The sequence below is a fragment of the Festucalex cinctus genome, chromosome 4 (assembly GCF_051991245.1).
Source record: "Festucalex cinctus isolate MCC-2025b chromosome 4, RoL_Fcin_1.0, whole genome shotgun sequence".
In the NCBI taxonomy this organism is placed as follows: domain Eukaryota; kingdom Metazoa; phylum Chordata; class Actinopteri; order Syngnathiformes; family Syngnathidae; genus Festucalex; species Festucalex cinctus.
Window position 1 is genome coordinate 9442171 of NC_135414.1, and position 21622 is coordinate 9463792.

The 21622-nt window shown below is 44.1% G+C and overlaps 1 protein-coding gene across 3 annotated transcripts in view; it reads right to left on the bottom strand.

Annotated features, from left to right (window-relative positions):
• Positions 1 to 21622, bottom strand: part of cdkl5 (cyclin dependent kinase like 5) — a 61524-nt gene that overhangs the window by 32032 nt on the left and 7870 nt on the right. For all 3 annotated transcript variants that reach the window (XM_077518683.1, XM_077518682.1, XM_077518684.1), the window contains 2 exons: positions 19652 to 19952; positions 16886 to 16920 (listed from right to left, as the gene is read on the bottom strand). In XM_077518683.1, coding sequence (XP_077374809.1) covers positions 16886 to 16920; positions 19652 to 19688 — 72 coding nt within the window. In that variant the 5' untranslated portion in view covers positions 19689 to 19952. The remainder of the gene's footprint in view (positions 1 to 16885; positions 16921 to 19651; positions 19953 to 21622) is intronic.

A 21622-nucleotide genomic window follows, 5' to 3' on the forward strand; every position in this document is an offset into this window, starting at 1 on the left:
CCCCGTTATTAGCATGATGTAGCAGGCTGCGTTCAAGCTCTGTGACGATTGTTTTAATCATGTGTGGCGTTTCTGACCTTCACTCATCAGCCACTGGAGCCACTGTAGTGTCAGCGCAGTTATAAATAAACTCTGATTCTTTATTCTGCTTAGGACACGAGCAGCTCCAGATTGTCACTCTCAGTATGGCTTAAAACGTGATGAACTGCCATTTTGTCCACAGTCCTTAAGTTATGTTAGCCCTTAAGTTCAGTTAGCAGTTCAGTTAGCAGTTTGTTGTTTTATTTTTGCCAGTATGCCCAGGTGGGCTGGCACGTATGATTGGGTTAGGTTAAGCTAGCACTAATGTAACTAATACATACACAGGAAAATTCAGCACCTACAGAGTTAAATTTAACAAGTCAAAATTGTCTGTAATGGTCCACACGAGATAAAGTTAAAACAACACTTTTGAAAAATCACACTTTTGTAAAATAACACCTATTTTAGACACCATTTAACTCTGAAAATGGTAAAATTACACCTCAGGAGTTAAAATAAATTCCCCAAAATTTAACCCTGAATTTTTAACACTTCTGTTTACACAATTCACTTGACTGTGTTCCATATAATTAACTCACAGGTCATCCATCCATCCATCCATCCATCCATCCATTTTCTTGACCGCTTATTCCTCACAAGGGTCGCGGGGGGTGCTGGCGCCTATCTCAGCTGGCTCTGGGCAGTAGGCGGGGGACACCCTGGACTGGTTGCCAGCCAATCGCAGGGCACCACCACAGGTCATTTCAGAATGAAAAAACTGGCTTCAGGAATTAGTGGCTTGCATGCTTGTGCTACTGTCACCCCCAAATTGAAGATAACACGTAAGCCTCCATACAAACCACCCACATACGCTACAACACTTGCACAATGTGGCGGAACATTGCACAAACGCTGGCACGAGTTTGCTCGGCTAATTAAATGATCCCTCCACATCGTGCCATACTGTACATTGTACAAGAATGCATTATGTAGACGTACGCATTTGGAATGCATTAAGTTAAGTGCCATCACAGTCACCCGTTTGGGTCACAGCCCAGTAGTTATTGCGTGTTTTCCTGTTTTCTTATGATTGACTCAAAGCAAGTCCAGCTCTGCTTTCGACTCTTAATAGGGTGACCCAGTTACCATCAGCAAGGTCTACATATTCAATTCTGAACCTCCTCCACTCCATTGCGCACACGTAGCCACACGCTCACGTTGCTTCTCTTGCTCGCTCCCCCCACCCTTTGTCTTTTCCCCTGCTTCCAGCTGAGAAAAGTAAAAATAACTGCTCTTGTACAGCAAATGCACTATTAATCCGGGGAGGGTCTGACTTCACATGAGAACATGAATCTCATTGACTTTGTGTCAGCAGGAATCATGCGGCATGTCCTTGTTTAGGAAATCCGAAGGTCTCCACTCAACACACTCAACGGCATTTCATGGCATTGAGAAACAGCATTTGACAACCTCATGCTGGAAATACTCAAAATAGACAGGAAAGAAATCCTTGGTGCTGCCGCGGCCTGGGGATTTCGGGGGGGGGGGGGGGCGGTGCTCGCTTTGCTGGACCGCGATTGACGGCTTCTTTCTTTGGTGGTGGTCCTTATGCATGCCAGATCCGTCGCACCAGCATCTACTGAAACTCAACAGAAGTAGCCTTTCCCTCCCACAGCCCCTTGAATCAGTGGGTGCTGGTGTCTGTGGATCTCACTTTGCTTTATCTATCCTTCCCTCCTTCCTCTCTTTAGTTTTTCCTCTGGTCACTTGAGATCTCAATTTATTGGAAGTTTGAGGTTTCTGGGGTTGGCATAAGACTCTGGTTTTGTAACCACGCAGGAGGGGTTTTGTTGGTGCTGGATTTCACTTTGATGGATTGGATGTACTGGCTTCTATGGATCTCACTCTGCCTTATCGATCCTTCCCTCCTTCCTCTCTTTAGTTTTTCCTCTGGTCTCTTGAGATCTCGCTAAATTTGATGGAATTTAGAGGCTTCCGGGGTTGGCGTAAGACTTTGATTTTGTAATCATGGGGAAGGCAGGAAGTGTTTGGTCGGTGCTGGATTTCACTTTGATTTATCTTTCTTTTCTCTTTATTTTTTTCTGACCTTTTCTCTGGTCTCCTGACCATTTAAACCTCACGACTCTGGCAAGATTCTGAAGTACCTGGTTAAGGCGAAGGGTAATGGGATATTTATAAGGCTTTAGGTGAATTAATGAGTATAAATTTATACGGATTTGCACGCACACGCACGCGCGCACACGCACGCAAACGCACGCAAGCAAACGCACACACGCAAACGCACGCACACACACACACAAAAAAAAAAAGAGCAATGATGATAAGACGTTGAATCGGTAAGACTACCGAATGAACAATTCTGAGCTCTAAAGAAAAAAAAGAAGAAAAAAAAGGAAAGAAATCCTATTTGGAAACCCTACTCCTAGTTTGAAACCCTAACACTAATTTTAAAAACTTGAAATGCTAACCTAAATTTGAAACCCCACTTCTAGTTTAAATCCCTAATTTGAAACCCAAACCTTAGTTTGAAATCTTAATTTTAAACCTTGCCCCTACTTTGAAACCCAAATTTGAAACCCAATCCTAACTTGAAACCCTACTGCTAGTTTGGAACCCAATTTACTTTGTAAACCCCCAACCCTAGCTTGAAACCATAATTTGAAACCGTAGTCCTTATATGAAACCCTAATTTGAACCTAATTTGAAAGCCTAATTTGAAATCCAAACCCTAATTTGAAATCCTAACCCAAGTGTGAAAGACTAATTTGAAACCCTACTCCTAGTTTGAAACTTTAATTTCAAACCCTAACATTAGTTTGAAAACCTAATTTGAAAGACCAATCTTCATTTGAAACTCTTATTTGAAACCCTAAGCCCACTTACTTTGGGTTATCTTTTCAAAGTAGTTTCCAATGTAAAAATATATATAAAAAAATAAAATAAAGAAAAATAAAAACAGAAAACGTGTTTTTATTATATATTCTTTTTTGAGTACGAGTATACTCCATGCATTGCCTGTACAGTACTCTCTTGTCCTCACTGGTAATACAATGCACTAGTAGCGCAACTATGTACTAGTACTGTACTGTTTTTTTCACTATGGTCATGACTGCGTCACGCCAGGGTTAAGTTTGGGTCGTGCAAGGGTCATGTTTGGGTCATGAGCGTGAGGTCAAGTGTCTGTTGTGAACTGTTGTTTTGAACTGATGTAATCGGCATCTAGTTTCAACTGCTTTTAGCTATGTGATATCATGAGCTATGTGATGTCAAGAATCTTTAATCTCTTTTTCTGCTCAACAGCCAATCAGATAATTCCATGTCAGTCCTGTTACCCACATGTTTAGCCACAGCCAATCTGATCAATTCAATGTCTATTTAGGCCAAACCAAGAAGTGTGTTTGTCGGATTATTAACTCTGTTCCTCGATGTACTTCCACAGCCCGTTAGCTTACTCGTTACTTTTCGTTTAGTTAAGTTGTGTGACTAAAACGTTCAAATCTTATTTGTGTCTGTTTTTGGGATCCAACCTCAGAACCTAACAACTATAAGTGGCACTTTTGGCCTAATAGTACACAGTAAACCTCACGAGCAAAATATCACACATGGGAAATTCCAAGGATATGGACAAATTTAATTCAAACAAGGTCTCAAAACTATTACCAGTAATTGATTGTGAGAATAATTATTGATTAATTTGTTAACAATAATGATGAGTTGTCAGTTTATTGAATTGTTGCACCTCTAATATTATGTAGAGTCAAAGTATGGTATGGTTGCTGAGTGTAAACAGCTTCCTCACAGCACAACATTGACAGACGTTGACATCAGGAAACAAATTTCAACAAACTGCCTGCTGCATTTCAACAACATCACATTACATAATGCGCTTTAATTTCATTCATATTTATATCTGCATCATTAATACTAACACATTAAGTTCTGCTAAATTTGTCATTTTTTAAAATGGAGCCAAGTGCATTCTTGAATTCTGTGTATATAATTCATGTGTCTTCAACATTTATAAGGCAGTGAGGAAATTTGTGTTCAGGGGAAACACATTGGGCATTCAAAACAAAGAACTATGAATCATTTATTTAAAATTCATTGGGCATCGTGTTGCATGCGCCACTAGCCCATAAAAACGCACACCAAATTAATCTTTAAAAGTATAAATAATTTGATTATGGCACATTCCCTCTTGTAATTTAATTTCATTTTCATATGTCATATTCATGTTGTGGAATTGCTCTCCAAATTGAACAAAATATGGAATCTAATATGGTGCACATTTTTAACTACCGGTACTAATAGACTCATTTTTTTGTCTAAACTTTAGACCAGGGGCGTCAAACATATGGCCCACGGGCCGGATCAGCCCCGCAAAGGGGTTTAATCCGGCCCGCGAGATGATTTTGTAAGGGTAAAAAAAAAGAAAAAAAAAGAGTAATATCGGACCAATTAATCAGCCGGCCACAATCAAAGCATATAAATTTGTAATTTTACAAGGAATCCTCAGATGAGCAATGTAACGTGTACACGGAATTGCTCTGGATGTTATTTTACACAATTTAAAGTTACTTTGTTAAAAAAAAATAAAAATACAGACCAACATAACTCAAACACAAACGTGCTGAATAAGACACAGATTCAACTACGCAGATGACAAGGATTAACGTCCTTATAACTGTCAGGCCTGCGAGCCCAGCCCGCTGAGTGTGCGTGTGTCTTCCAGGTGTGGTGCATTGGAGTCAAGCAGCAGGTGTGTCCAATTAATCAGCAGCCTACTTAAGCCAGCCTCTGACTCCACCACACTCCCAGATCGTCACAACTCCTGAACGAGTTTGTACATCCAGCTTTACCTTGAAACCTGAACCAACCTTTTACTGTCTCTCCTGACCTGCATTTCCATCCTCCTTTTCAGCCCGCTGTCCTACCCGCCGACCCAGACCTTGACACACACCTCGCCACCCAGAACCAGCCCCCAGCACCCAACGGACTGCAACCTCCTTCTGGCCATCCACTGTTGTAATAAAACTTTGCCAACTTATTAATTCTCTTTTTCTGCATTTGGGTCGCCCCCTCCCGCACCGCAACCGTGACTCCACGATCTGGCCAGCTATGGACCCAGCAGAGAACGATTCCGTTCGTCAGACCCTGACCGGACAAGGCTTGCTTTTGGACCAACATGACAATGCCCTGAACTTTTTGATTGGACTGGTACGTGAATTCTCACAAGCCCTCACGACCCTCCAACAGCAACATGCGGCCTTTCAGACACAAAGACAATCCGCAGCTACACCTGCCACGCCCACCGCACCTCCTCCCCATGTCATTAAAGAACCGTACGTGCCCACACCGGCCCCTTATGATGGTGATTTAGGAGCTTGCCGTCCCTTTCTAGTCCAGTGTTCTCTAGTCTTCAGCCAGCAGCCTCTGTCATATGCTTCCGACCACGCTAAGATAGCTTACCTCATAGGCTGCCTCCGTGGCGCGGCTCTAGCATGGGCCACTGCGGAGTGGGACAAACAGTCCCCTGCTTGCACATCATATTCCGCCTTTACGAAGGAAATGAGGAAGGTCTTCGACCACCCAGTCCGTGGGAGGGAGGCTGCAAGACGCCTCATGTTGCTACGACAGGGTGCTCGTAGCCTGGCAGTTCTCGGTTTCGTTCAGGACTCTCGCCGCTGAGAGCAACTTTTAGTTTTTTCATTTTTTTCCTTTCGGACACATTACAGCTTACATCAATCACATCATTTGCAACATTGACATCCGAAAGAAGGGCTGACGGGTAGAAGCCGAAGCTTATTTGAGACCCGTCCCCATCGACCCATTACTATAACGCATCAATCATATACATTATTTAGAATAGTCAGTAATTTTTATCGTTATCCATCCCATACTATCCCCGACACTGCTCGCTCAGTTCATCTTGAATGTCCGTGTGTAGATTGTGGCTAGTCCCAGTCATTTGGAACTGGTGAGTCGGTCCCCAGACGCCACCAACAGGCCCAACCCCGCCAGGCGAGCAGCCAAGGCAAGCGCAATTCTTCTTTCACGAGTACGGTCTTCGCTGACCTCGGATCAACTTTCACACATGTTGTGCTTTCCAGAAGAGTAGATCGGCTTGCATTCTGCCCATTGTAATTCAAGCGCCTCGATTCTGGTCAGGTAGCACCACTGGTTGCTAGCACGTTGTCGATCTGATGACTCCTGTGCGCTGCCCAGCCTAGCTCACCCAGCAGAGCGGCCCACGCCAGCCGCATTCCAGGAACCAGACCACCAACAGTCCGACAGCAGATTAATTGTAGCCACAATACAGCCTTATCATGTAGCCTTGACTGTTACAACAAATTTCCAACGGAATTCGAGCCAGACAATATTTAGATTCAAACGGGAACAGAATTAAATATTAACAATGCTGGTGTAAAAATAAGAGTTAGCCTTGGCAAAGTCAGCAAGTAATCATATACAACTCCAGCTTTGGGTAATTAGTGATGTTGTTGTTGTTGTTGTGATATTGTGAATTACTGTTGTCTCTCAAGTGCTGCCAATTCCTCAGCTCCTTTCACGATTCGTGTTTTTAGTTGACCAGAGTTATCTTTAGTTTGAATAAAAATTCGGCAGTCTTTTGTCCACGTGCTTTCGATAAGTCCATTCTTTCTCATTTGTCGTGCCTTTTTGGCGATGTCAGCATTTCGTTTAGTGAGGTTTTCGTTGATGTAGACATGTTTCCCACGAAGCTTGTGACGGTCTCTCAGAAGAGCAATCTGATCAGAACTGCCGGTGGTCGTGTCCCTCCAGTTGGAAGCAAAAAGCACATCTGAATATGCGCAGGATCAACAGTAAATCCCAAATCTCTGAGTTGAAGTGTCACTTGCTGTTCCACAGTCTCGTTCCCTGAATATTGGTCAGAATCTTCCGTGCTCGTGCTAGCCGCAGCTCTCAAAGGGCCACGGCGCGGCTTGATCTTGATACCGGTGACTATCACATCGTTGATATGAAGATTTTGTTCCAAATCATCCACTTTTTGTTCCAAGGCAACAATGCGTCGATCTTTTTCCTGTGTCTCTTTCTTCAATTGCTGTATTTCCTGAAGAAGTGGCTCAATGCTCTTCTTCATTTCAAGTAATTCGGCAACCATTCCACTGATTTTTTTTAAGAGAAGATTTTATCTCCTCATTCTCGTCAGCTCTTTTTCCGCCAGGCATTCTGCAACAATGTAGTTAAAAATCCCAATGCAAAAATCAACAAGTAGTTAGATTCGTGAGTGCAGGAGCAAGTACAGATGCGTCCTTCCTCAACAGATGCGTCCTTGAGTGTGAAACTTTAATGATGAAGCGCTCCAGGAAGTCTTCCGGGCAGCGTTAAATGAAAACATCAAGGACGAATTGGCCTCGAGGGATGATCCGAGCTGTCTCGACTCGCTCGTTGACTTGGCCATAAAGCTTGATTGTCGCCTCCGAGAACGCAATGCCAAACTACAGACTCCGCCCACGCTCCCGCCCACTGCTGGGCCATCCCTGTTTGATCCAACAGCTCCAGCTTCCGGTTCGGGCCCGTCCCCGGACACCGGCAGTGTTCCTATGCAGCTGGGACGTGCTCATCTGTCGGACTTGGAGAGGGCGCGCAGACGTTCTTCTAACCTGTGCCTATACTGTGGAGCCAGCGGCCACTACATCGCTCAGTGCCCCTCCCGGCCAAAAGGACTGACTCGCCAGTAATGGGGAACGTATTGGTGAGGCCCGTTATGAGTTCCCCCGCTTCTAATCTTTTTATGCTCTCTGCCACCCTCTGCTGGGGTAATGTCTCTGCCCGTGTCAGCCCTTGTAGACTCCGGAGCCGATGAGAACTTGATTGATCACCGTCTGGTAGAACAAATGGCTATAGACCTGCAAACCTTGACCACTGCTTTGGATGCCACAGCCCTAAACAGTAAACTGATCTCCCATGTCAGACAACAAACGGTACCAGTTGTACTAAAGCTCTCGTAACTACCAAGAGGTAATCAGTCTACATGTATTTGACTCCCTCCAAGTTCCCATAGTGTTGGGCATGCCATGGCTCAAGCTCCACAACCCACATATTGACTGGACAGTGCCCAACATCATTTCTTGGAGCAATTATTGCCATGAAAATTGCTTGCTGTCTGCTGTTGTGCCACCCAGTGGCCGAAACCAACAAGAACCACTCGACCTGTCCTGCGTCCCTGCTGATTATCACGACCTTGCCCGGATCTTCATGCTTCTTCTCTGCCCCCTCACCGACCATATGACTGTGCTATCGACCTCCAGCCCGGAGCGCCACTTCCACGAAGCCGGCTTGACAACATTTTTCACGGCTGGAGAGAGAAGAAGCAGATTCCTATATCAACGAATCACTGGCAGCAGGTATTATCCGGCCTTCCTCGTCACCAGTGAGAGCTGGGTTTTTCTTTGTGGACAAAAAGGACAAGACCTCCGCCCTTGTGTAGACTATCGTGGTCTGAATGACATCACCATAAAGTACAAATATCCCCTGCCCCTGATGGACTCCGCGTTCTCACCTCTTCATGGAGCCACCATTTTTATCAAGTTGGACTTGCGCCAGGCCTACCATCTTGTCCGTATCCGGCAGGGCGACGAATGGAACACAGCATACAACACACATAGGGGGCACTACGAATATCTTGTCATGCCTTTTGGCTTAACTAACGCCCCCGCTGTCTTCCAGGCCCTGGTCAACGATGTTCTGCGTGACATGATTGGGAGGTTCGTCTTTGTATATCTTGACGACATCTTGATTTTCTCAAGTTCTGACTCTGAACATAAAAGACACGTATGCCAAGTTCTCCAGAGACTCCTTGAAAATAAGCTTTTTGTGAAAGCTGAAAAGTGTGAATTCCACGTAACCAAGACCACCTTTCTGGGCTACGTAATTGCTGAGGGACAGCTCCAAATGGACCCCGCCAAGACCCACATCCAGAAGGGCGCTGCAACGCTTCCTTGGTTTTGCCAACTTCTATCGCCGATTCATCAAGGACTACAGTCGTGCCGCAGCTCCTCTTACCGCCCTTACGTCCACAGTCGTGCCTTTCAAGTGGTCTGAGGAAGCTGACCTGGCTTTTAGCGAGCTCAAACGCATGTTCACCACTGCTTCTGTGCTTGTCCATCCAGATCCGCAGAGGCAATTCATAGTTGAGGTGGATGCCTCGGAGGTGGGGGTCGGCGCGGTTTTGTCCCAGCGGTCTCTGGACGATGGTAAGGTCCACCCGTGTGCTTTCTACTCCCGCAGGCTCTCTCCGGCCGAGAGGAACTATGGAATTGGTGACCAGGAACTCCTGGCGGTGAAGGCGTCATTGGAGTAATGGAGACACCTCCTGGAAGGGGCCGAGCAGCCATTTGTTGTATGGACAGACCACAAAAATCTGGAGTACATCCGCTCTGCCAAGAGACTAAGCTCACGTCAAGCCAGGTGGGCCTTATTCTTTGATCAGTTCGCATTCACCCTGTGCTACCGCCCAGGGTCTCAGAATACAAAGCCGGATGCCCTGTCCCGCCAGTTTGCAGCAGAGGGCACCAGGTCAGATCCAGGCCCTATCCTACCTCCCACCTGTTTCGTTGGGTCTGTCACTTTGGAAATTGAAGCCCTGGTGAGGAGGCCCCAGGTCGGACTGACTGTACCCCCCGGGCTCCGCAGATCCGCATGTTTGTCCCTGACCCTGTCCGCTCCCAGGTTCTACAGTGTGCCCACTCCTCGCGACTTACCTGCCACCCGGGAATCCGCAGGACGCTGGCCTTCCTCCGCCAAAATTTTTGGTGGCCCACGATGGAGGAGGACACCTGCTCGTTCGTCTCGGCATGCACGGTATGTGCCCAGAACAAAACTTCCTCCAAACCTAGCTCTGGCCTGCTCCGCCCGCTTCCTATTCCCAAACGCCCGTGGTCCCACATTGCCCTGGACTTTGTTACCGGACTTCCCCCGTCTAGAGGTAACACAGTAGTTCTCACCATTGTTGACAGGTTTTCCAAAGCAGCCCACTTTCTTGCTCTTCCCAAGCTCCCAATTGCCAAGGAAACCGCTGACCAGTTAGTCCAACATGTCTTTCATCTACATGGCATCCCTTCAGACATTGTGTCAGACAGGGGGCCCCAGTTCCCTTCACAGGTCTGGAGGGCCTTTTGTGCTGCATTAGGCATTGGCCTGAGCCTCTCGTCCGGTTACCATCCACAAACTAATGGCCAATGTGAACGCACCAATCAGCAACTGGAGACCACCCTCCGCTGCATCACAGTCCCATCCCGCTTCATGGAGCACTCAGCTCGCTTGGGTAGAGTCCGCCCATAATTCCCTACCCAACGCCTCTTCAGGTATGTCCCCTGTTCAGTGTTCTCTGGGCTACCAACCACCACTGTTTCCCTCTCAGGTCCGTGACCTCTCCGTTCCATCTGTGCAAAGCCACATGCGCCTATGCTCCAGGGTCTGGAGGCAAGCCCGCACCGCCCTACTCCGGTCGTCTGCCAGAACACAGGTACACGCCAACCGTCGCCGCATTCCTGCACCTACCTATGCTGTCGGCCAGAAGGTGTGGCTAAGTATGAGGAACCTCCCGCTAAAGGGGGAATCCAAGAAGCTGTTCCCTCGTTTCATCGGCCCCTTTTAGATTGAGGCTGTGATCAATCCCTGTGCTGTGCGTCTCAAGATCCCAACCTCTCTCCGTGTTCACCCCACTTTTCATGTCTCTCAGATAAAACCTGTTTCATCTAGCCCTCTGTCCCCTGCTGTGCCGCCACCGCCAGCTCCTCTCATAATTGATGGACATCCCGCCTACACTGTACGCCACCTTCTGGACGTTCGTCGCCGCGGTCGCGGCCTCCAGTACTTAGTAGACTGGGAGGGTTACGGACCGGAGGAGCGCAGCTGGATCACTGCTCGCCAGGTCCTTTGCAGGTCGCTGATCCGCAACTTCCATCGTGCCCATCCTGGTCGCCTGGGCCGTGGTGCTCGTGGGGGAGGGGGTACTGTCAGGCCTGCGGGCCCAGCCCGCTGAGTGTGCGTGTGTCTTCCAGGTGTGGTGCATTGGAGTCAAGCAGCAGGTGTGTCCAATTAATCAGCAGCCTACTTAAGCCAGCCTCTGACTCCACCACACCGCCAGATCGTCACAACTCCTGAACGAGTTTGTACATCCAGCTTTACCTTGAAACCTGAACCAACCTTTTACTGTCTCTCCTGACCTGCATTTCCATCCTCCTTTTCAGCCCGCTGTCCTACCCGCCGACCCAGACCTTGACACACGCCTCGCCACCCAGAACCAGCCCCCAGCACCCAACGGACTGCAACCTCTTTCTGGCCATCCACTGTTGTAATAAAACTTTGCCAACTTATTAATTCTCTTTTTCTGCATTTGGGTCCCCCGCACTGGAACCGTGACAATAACTTCATTAACGGCAACAGACGATGCATTATTTTATTTTATTTTATTTATTTATTTATTTTTTTTAGAGCTCAGAATTGTTCATTCGGTAGTCTTACCGATTCAACGTCTTATCATAATTGCTCTTTTTTTTTTTTTTTTTTTTTTTGTGTGTGCGTGCGTTTGCGTGTGTGCGTTTGCGTGCGTGCGTGCGTGCGTGCGTGTGCATGCAAATACGTATAAATTTATACTCATTAATTCACCTAAAGCCTTATAAATATCCCATTACCCTTCGCCTTAACCAGGTACTTCAGAATCTTGCCAGAGTCGTGAAGTTTAAATGGTCAGGAGACCAGAGAAAAGGTCAGAAAAAAATAAAGAGAAAAGAAAGATAAATCAAAGTGAAATCCAGCACCGACCAAACACTTCCTGCCTTCCCCATGATTACAAAATCAAAGTCTTACGCCAACCCCGGAAGCCTCTAAATTCCAGCAAATTTAGCGAGATCTCAAGAGACCAGAGGAAAAACTAAAGAGAGGAAGGAGGGAAGGATCGATAAGGCAGAGTGAGATCCATAGAAGCCAGTACATCCAATCCATCAAAGTGAAATCCAGCACCAACAAAACCCCTTACAAAACCAGAGTCTTATGCCAACCCCAGAAACCTCAAACTTCCAATAAATTGAGATCTCAAGTGACCAGAGGAAAAACTAAAGAGAGGAAGGAGGGAAGGATAGATAAAGCAAAGTGAGATCCACAGACCCAGCACCCACTGATTCAAGGGGCTGTGGGAGGAAGAGGCTACTTCTGTTGAGTTTCAGTAGATGCTGGTGCGACGGATCTGGCATGCATAAGGACCACCACCAAAGAAAGAAGCCGTCAACCGCGGTCCAGCAAAGCGAGCACCGCCCCCCCCCAAAATCCCCAGGCCGCGGCAGCACCAAGGCCACCCCCAAGCCACCCGAGCGGACACCGGTCGGCGAGCCGACCCAGACGCCCGGAACACCCCCGCCCCAGCCCCGGCCCACATCCCCGAGCCCAAGGCCGCAGAACGAGGCCCAGCGGGCCCCCACAGCGCCCCACCGGTCCCCAGCCCCCATCCCCCCACGACCCCCCCGCACCCCACCCAAACCTGCCACCCACCCCGACCCAGGCCCCACCACCCCCGGCCCCCAAACCCCCGAACACACCCCGACCCCCAACCCCCAACCCCCCACCCACCCATACCTCCACCCCCCCCAAACAAGCCGCCCTCCCCCGACGACCGCCAACCCCCCCGCGAACCCGGCCCCCCGCGAGTGGTGCATTAAAAAAGGAAATGGAGGGACAAAGTGGTGGGGCAGGGACACAGATGGGGGGGACCACAGCGCTGCCAGGCACTGCAGTCCATCCCCTCTGATGGCTCCCCGCCCCAACTCACCCCTCCCCTTGGACATGAAGTGCATTAAAATTGGAGGGGAGTTGAAGGGTGAAGACGGTGTTTCCACCCTTCCCCACCCCACCAAGAAATGTGTTGTGTGCCCTATGTGTATATTTACAAAGTGTATAGTGCAAAACTAGTGAAGTGAGTAAGAGGAGCGACCAGCGGGGCCTCACCCAACCCGGCGGGTGTAGGTGGCACGCCCGGGAGGCAGAGGAGGACGGGCGGGAGGAGGCGAGGAGGGAGAGGCGACGGGGGGGAGGAAGGGGGAGGGGAGAGGGAGCCACGGGGCACACCAGAGGCCCACCCGCCCCGAACCGCGCCGCCGGGCACGGAGCAGCGGACCGCGCCGGGACGGCGCCGCCCCGGGCACCAGGGAAAGCACCCCAACACCGCACCCCACAGGGGGCCCAGGGAGCGGCCAAGACGCAACCGCTACCGAGCAGACAACGGGGGGGGGGGCAGAACCACCCCCGCCCGACCACGGGGGACGGCGTCAAGAAAATTGACTAATTAGCATGCAGTAACACCAAGTGTTGATGCTTAGTGCCCACTAGAAATAAATCTTAAGGAGTTAGTGAGTAAAGTGTCGTATAGTGTGGTATGCTTGAGCCCACTAGCAGCAACTAGGTTCCTGACTATATAAAAATAAAAACAATCAGATACAAAATACCAAATACAGAAGCAGCGAAAACAGAAGTTGTAACGATGTGGTGGCTCTCGTTAACAGGCAGAATCTTGGCAGGATTAAGTTGCCAAATTAAGATTAAAATATTCTATGTACATAGACCATATTTGTTTAAATCTTGATACTTGATTTTTATTTAAGGCAGAGATTTTTTCCATTGAGATATAATTTATTAGTAAGTTTAACCAGTGGTCGATATTCAGAGATTGTTTATTTTTCCAATTGACAAGGATTATTTTTTTAGCAATAGTAAGGGCTATAAATATAGATTGGGATTGTTTACATGGTAGCTCAGTTATTGTTAAGTCACCTAGTAAACACAATCTTGGAGATAAAGGAAGCCTACAGTTTAATATATCAGCGAGCTTTTCCAAGATTTTAGTCCAGAAATGCATCACTGGAGTACATGACCATAAAGCATGAAGATAAGTATCGGCAGTGTTTTGTGAGCACTGGAGACAAATGTCGGAGTCAGAGAGTCCCATTTTTTGACAGACGATGCATTCTGTGAGCAATATACATGTGTTCATATACATATGCAAAATAGGTAGATATAACACGCCCGGAACTCACAGGCAGAGTGTTGCCGCGTTCCATTGGCTTTCATGTTATTTTTTGGGACATTATATTTACAGTTACGTCCCATAATTTAGGGCTGGACCGTAAATAACGAAAATCTGCTTATAATTGATGGCATTTAAAAAAAAAAAATTATATACAATGATTTTACTAGGGATGGAACGATAGCGAAACATCACGATAAGATATTAGCACGATATGAAGGTCACGATACGATAATTATCACGATATTGTGGGGAGTTTGGTGATACAAAAAAAAAGGTCAAATATTGTATAAAAAAAAAAAGCTAATACTAAACAAAAGTGTGCTTTTGTACATTACAGCAATGCATATAAACAACCTACAATCTCTAATAAGACTTAATATTGAGTCACTTACTTGCTAATGCACGCACATATTGAGTTCCCTCCGCATAGTGACTTGGGTCACAAGCATATTATGTTCCCCTTCATCTGACCAATAGTGAGGATTTTAAACTTAGAAGGGCCAAAACGTGCCGTATGTAAATTAAACTGACTATAAAAAAAAAATAGCCATCAGAGGGTGCTAGAACTGCACAAATGGAAATCAACTAGACTTTTTTAAAAATTGGGCTGCTTTTAATATCGTGATATGACGACGATGATATATGTGTCAGTCTTAATATCGTGATATCACGATATAGCCATTATCGTTATAACCCTAGATTTTACCGATCCGGCCCACTTGGTAATATATTTTCCTCCATCTGGCCCCTTAGCTAATATGAGTTTGACACCCCTGCTTTAGACTAACTAATGGAATATATTCACTTGCATCGTCTTGTGTTCAGCTATTACAGCTGATTTTTAGAATCAAGGCAGAGGAAAATGTTTTGAAAACATTCATTTTAAAAAAAGTATCAATCAAATCCTGTCCTATAGATGCAAAAAGATGATGGACTACTACTACTACTACTTTTCTCTTAAGTGTAACTCCTCAGCTCATCCTAATTTTAGTTCCTTGGCACCAATATGCCAAAAAATGTCAGCAAAGTACTACTTTTTTCTAAATGAAGCATTTCAACACACGTTGACATAGTTGCTTTGAATCAAGAAGCCGCAAGAAAACTTTTAACACTAGTCTTTGGCACCAAGATTCACAAAGATGCTGGCAATTAATTGTTTTTGTCTCAGTCAAGCACCTCAACACACTTCAACAAAGGTTTTTTTTGGTAACAAGAAACATATAAAACTCTCGAAAGAAAAATGGGTTCTTTAACATTTGGGACCTGTAACCAATAGTGAGGTTCATGTGGCAGTGTTAATATGTTGGAAGTGAAAGCCAAGTGACTGAATAAAATAAATGACGCGCTATTCATTTGGGGTACGACTGTACAGAAATACCAGACATCCTCCCATTAATTTTCAATGGTGCTTGTCCTCATTATCGTCATGGGTAACTGGAGCCTATCCCAACTGACTTTGCACACCATGGATTGGTCGCCAGTCCATCACAGGGCATTACAGAAATATCAAATCAATGAGAAATCTCTCTGTGATATTTATGTCACCTCAAAAACCAGGATATTTTTTTTCATAATTCAAAGGAATAGAACATACTCCTTTGTGTTCCTTCTTCAGCTCTTACTGAAATTAAACAATTCACAGGATCACTCCACTAATGGGCTTTGTTAATAATAGCTACATTAATCTTCCTTTAACTCTAATCTCAATTTGGTCACATTGGTGATTGATTAAAATATGCTTTACCCTTCTGTGCTGCTTTGAACATCACAGACCTACATTTACTACCTAGATTGCTCAATAAAATTTAATACATTTATTTATAACAATATATTCTCTTCAATTTGTAAAGGTTTTGTTTTTCCTGCACTGCTTGCAGTACATATATGTGGATTTGAATTTGATGTCCAATCAGATGTCAGCTTTTATATATTACCATGTCAATGTAATCTGCCCCGGCCCGTGCAACTTCAACTATATTAGCAATGTGGGTGTTTCTTTAACCAATCAGATTTCAAATTAGTCCTCACAAAGCCAGAGTACTGGCCCTTGGTGATGTCAGCAGCTCTCTGTCCTCTGATTGGTTAACCGAAGTAATCCAAGACAGACTAGCAAAACACAGCCGGTGTTGTGTCTAATAATCAGCATCTCTGTTGAGTATGATGGATTTTATTGAAATCTTTTGTCATGTAATTAGATAAATATTGATTCTGAACGGCACCAGATGATCTCTGTGGCACAGTTGTGTGCTGTTATATTACATTTATGTGGATTTAGGTGAAGTATGACAGTCAGGGCTGTGTCAATTATTATTTTGGCTCTCTGTCCACTCCACCATGTCCTGCCTAACAACGTCTTATCTCATTGTCTTCCCTTGCATTTCAGTTAGAACATAATTTCTGCAAGAGTGCCTAGCAATTTGTGTGAGTGCAATCCACAAGACTTCACAGTCCGACAACATTGCTGATGCTTTGATAAACATACTGCTGAGAAACGGCAAGCAGAGGAAGACACACGAGCGTTCAAGTATATAAAGGCACCGCTGGAAGTGCAATTCATGTCAAATGCATGAATGTCATTCATTTGGAAACTTCTTTCAAAGAACTGCTGGAAGTCAATCAAATTAAACACAAATCTGAAAACAGACATTCATCCTATTTTACATAATTTCCCCATTGAACTCTGTTGTAGTTTAACCATAACAAGGATGCCTCAAACGCAAACAGTAACATTTGATGTCATATATATATATATGATAGACCTGCAGTGATGAGAATTCTTACCTTATGTCTGCACTTGAGCACCACTCCATATGCGCCTTCACAGAGAAAGAGAAAAAAGAAGATCAATAAGACATGAGTCTGAGAAGTGCTTTAAAGGTGCAACCTCTTAATTATGTTGTGGCCTCCCAAACATGCATGAGGTGAGAAGCACCAAAATAAAAACAACGAAGGCGTGAGTCATACAAACTCTCCTACACGCTTTCCTCACTGTTTGTTTTACTTACGCCTTAAACATTTCACATGCACTTATTACAAGATCTGAAATGAAAACAAATTCCACAAAGTATTTGAATGATTTTGTGAAGCAGTTCATTAGCAGACTGCTGTTTGTTGATGTGCAATGCATCATGGGCTGACAATGTTGGCAGCACAATCTGCAGCTTTTCCGTATCTGCAGTGCAAGTTGCCAGCCACCCCACTTGGATAAATGACATAAGAGTCTAGTCCGCATTGCCCCAACATTTATATATTACTTACATTATACACACATTATACTAAATGCTGTTTATATTATTCAACTGTATACTCAGTATTAAAATGTGACTTTCAATGTGCAATATTTTTCATACATTTGATGCACTGCATACTGTATCAACAGTTTCATACACTGTTGAGTGTATTGCAATTCTTCATTAAACTGTCAAGGGTAATTTTTAATGTCATGACTAGGGTCCTACAAGGGTTATGCTTACTGTCATGACTAAGGTCATGCAAAGTTTATGTTTACTGTCATGACTAGGGCCATGCAAAGGTTATGTTTACTGTCATGACTAGGGTCATTCAAAGTTTATGCTTACTGTCATGACTAGGGTCATACAAGGGTTATGTTTACTGTCATGACTAGGGTCATGCAAAGTTTATGTTTACTGTCATGACTAGGGTCATACAAGGGTTATGTTTACTGTCATGACTAGGGTCATGCAAAGGTTATGTTTACTGTCATGACTAGGGTCATACAAGGATTATGTTTACTGTCATGACTAGGGTCATGCAAAGGTTATGTTTACTGTCATGACTAGGGTCATGCAAAGGTTATGTTTACTGTCATGACTAGGGTCGTGCAAGGGCTATGTTTACTGTCATGACTAGGGTCATGCAAGGGTTATGTTTACTGTCATGACTAGGGTCATGCAAGGGTTATGTTTGGGTTATGACCGTGAGGTCAAGTGTCTGTTTTGAACTGATGTAACCAGCATCTAGTCTCAATTGGTAAGACGCTATGTGATGTCAGAAGCTATGTGATGTCAGAAATCTTTAATCTCTTTATCTGGTCAACAGCCAATCTGATAATTCCATGTCAGTCTTGTTATCCACATGTCTAGCCACAATCAATCAGTCTATATAAGCCTGTCCTAGGTGGGTGTGTTTTTGTCGTATTATTACTTCTGTTCCTCTGTGCACATCCACAGCCAAAGTTCGCTTAGCGTATCATGATTATTGATATATTCTCATTGTTTCTCGTCTAGTCAAGTTTGTTCTACACCTCTCGATATTATGCGAATAAAGAGTTACAATCTTATTTGTGTCTGTGTTTTTGGGATCCAACCTCAGAACATAACATAAACTTTATTGTCACTAATCTTACACTTCCTACTTTGCACTACTTATTAATCAAGCAGTGAAATTACAAATTATTCTGTTGATTAAAAATATATATTTTATAATTTTCATTTCATGAAGAAACAAAATAAAAACCCAAATCTTTGCCGGCGTACTTTCAAATATGCTGAAAGAATAAACAAACTTGACCATAAATGTTTAACAATGTCACCTGATAGCCTTAAGGTAGAAATCTGCTACGCTCACAATCATTCACCGCTAAGTGAGTTACGAACTTGAAGGGTTAATAGACGTAAAAGAGTCCTTCCCATGACACGTCACATCAACAACGGCACCCATGAACTAATTTTCAAATTTCAAACACAAACTTGGAAATTGTTTCATTCTAAAAATAGAAGCGTGAATGAAGTGAATGTCAGGTAAATTCTGCCTATACAGTGGAGCCCACATACTCGCGGTTTGGCACCTGTACATTTCAATATTCACAGATTTTTTATTTATTTTTTTTATTTTTTTGCCCACATTTCTCCCCAATTTTAAAGGAAAATCTGTTTAAAAAAAAAAAAAAAAAATTATTTATTTATTTTTTTTATTTTTGTTTTGTTTTGTTTTTACACAAAATTTTCACTGTTCACAGGCTGGCCCCGTCCCTATCACTGGTACATTGTATAGCCATTTATTAATTGCCATCGAGTTCTTCTATTTTTCTGCTGTTAAGTGCTGAAAACACAATAGATGTTTCCTCTGTGCTGCTGTTTTGCATATAAATTACAGAGTGTAATTGACTGTACTTCTGATAGCGATAATAGGAAAAAGAAACATCAATACTAGTAAATGAATGCTCTGGAAAATATTCAAGAACAGGTAAATATGCAAAGCTTCTGTATATGAACATAATAAATAGTTGAAAAGCCACATAATATATCAAAACACTAATATTTCCCCAGACAATTAAACATATTATGACATTTTCTTTTCCTGAGAGGTCAATCATGAATGGTTCTACTCAGAAATTCAGTACCCACTGTAAAAAAAAAAATTGGACTGGGCAGCCAATACGCCTGTCATATTTGCATTGACACTGAATGAAAAACACTCACATCCACAACAATGAAAAAAATATAAAACGTGAAAATCAGATGAGTGACCAAGGTACGTGCATACAATCCCCGTAACGTACACACGCAACAAAATCCAGCAACTCACCTTCACCCACAATGCCAAGGACTTCAAACTTATTCATCACATCACCGTTTGGCGGCGCTCCTCCGGCAGGTGAAACGAGACGCGCGCGTTTCAGCGGTGACACTCCTGTTGCGAGATGGAGGCAACGGTCGAGTCCAAGAGAAATGCGGTGAGCCTCTGACCACACCCCATCGTGGAAAGTCCTTTTCGTCTTCACGTCCCCCTCCGCTTCATGCTACTGCTCGGACGCTTGTAAATGTCATTTTCTTTTATTTATGACTCCCGTTTTCTTGGTCTTTTGGAACCCTCCACTCAGCTGAGCCTGAAAGACAAAAACAAACAAGCCAAAGGTCAGAATACTGTATGTTGATGAAGCAACAAAAGATTGTAGGCCGGTATGCAAAGCAGATTGTTCACAATCATGTTCCAATATGGTTTTGTCATGTAGCTGTATAGTAACTATCCAACAGTCAGTGGAGGGTAATGATGACTTTGTTTACTGTACTGGAGCACTCCAAATTTATCAACAACATGAGCTCTACTTGAGATTCATTTTTTTTCACAACTTTTCACTATTACTCCCTCATTTGAAAACAGATAACTGTACTTTCTGCTCCTTACGTTCTTAAAACTGCTGGGTTAATAGTAACCCAAATTAGATGTAATAAATAGCCAACCCAGCCTCGGGTCCAAAGTAACCCAGTATACTCAAAATCGACAGCTACCCAGCTACCTTTACCCAGAGAGGTCAAGTCAACCATCTTGATGGTTTCAGATGCTACAAAAAAGAGAGACAGCAGCGATAGGAATGAACGTCAATCAAGGAATATTAACGACAACATTGCAGCAGTTTCAAAGAAGCAAGTTCCACTTCTATAGCTCTATTTAAGAGTCATTTATAGGCATAAGCAAGTACTGTATCAATATGACATCAATATGAAGTCAATACCAGCTTACGGATACTCATGAAGGCCACTGACACCAGCCACCAATACTTGTGCTTTGTGAAGTTTGACACTTTTTTTTTTTTTTTTACTCACGACTGCCACCTCTGGCTTTTTTTTACTCACGACTGCCACCTCTGGCCTAGAGTGTAACTGCAGCCCGTGTCAAGCTCCTACACGGTGGAAGTCATGTGCTGCAATGAACTCTGTTTTTTCGGTTTCCTTGGAGTCTGAGCTGGAGTTTGGGCTGTGCTCTTGTGTTTTTGTTGTTGTTTTTGTGTTCAGTTGCCATCCTTAAGTATAAATATATCTTTTATTTTTTTTTATTTTTTCTTTAACATCACATTAACCACAAATTAGTCTTGTCACAGATAACACTAATTGACTAGGAATGTTCAATAACACTTTCTTTCAGACCAACAAATGATGAGTCACCCATGTGTCAAATTGCAGCAGCGTAGTGCCAACTACTGACAAGAAAAACAGCTCAATGTCAGATTTGTTTTCCTTACAGGTGCATTGTGGAGTTTAAAATATTAACGTTAAAGATTTTTCTCCATCAGGTATGCTCCACCATTGCCTAGTTGAGTACAAAGAGAGACTTTTTCACTGTGACTGCGCCAAATCATCTTATATCTTACCTTCAGTGTGGAGTGTGAGACATTTAGTGTTAAGTATCCTACATTTTACAATCATTTTTTTTGTACTTTATTAATTAATACCTCTACATTTACTAGAGTCGTTTTTTTTACAGTAGGCTACACAAGTGGTGTGAGTGCTTCTGCCAGCAGGACACAACTCTCGTTTGAAGAAATCAAGGCAAAAGTGTTATAAACTGTTGCAAGCTAAACCAGAACAAATCTCATTGTAAATATAGCACAGACTGTTGCAAAATGAAAAGAGTGAAGTTAACGTGCCTTTTTCAGAGTGTAAATGTGATTTGGTTGGTTGTCACCACAAAGCAAATTGACTTGGTATTTCTCAAAAAAGTTGAAGTTGTTTTGTTCTGTTGGTGTTGGCTTCAGCCTCAGACTTAGCTGCCTCAATG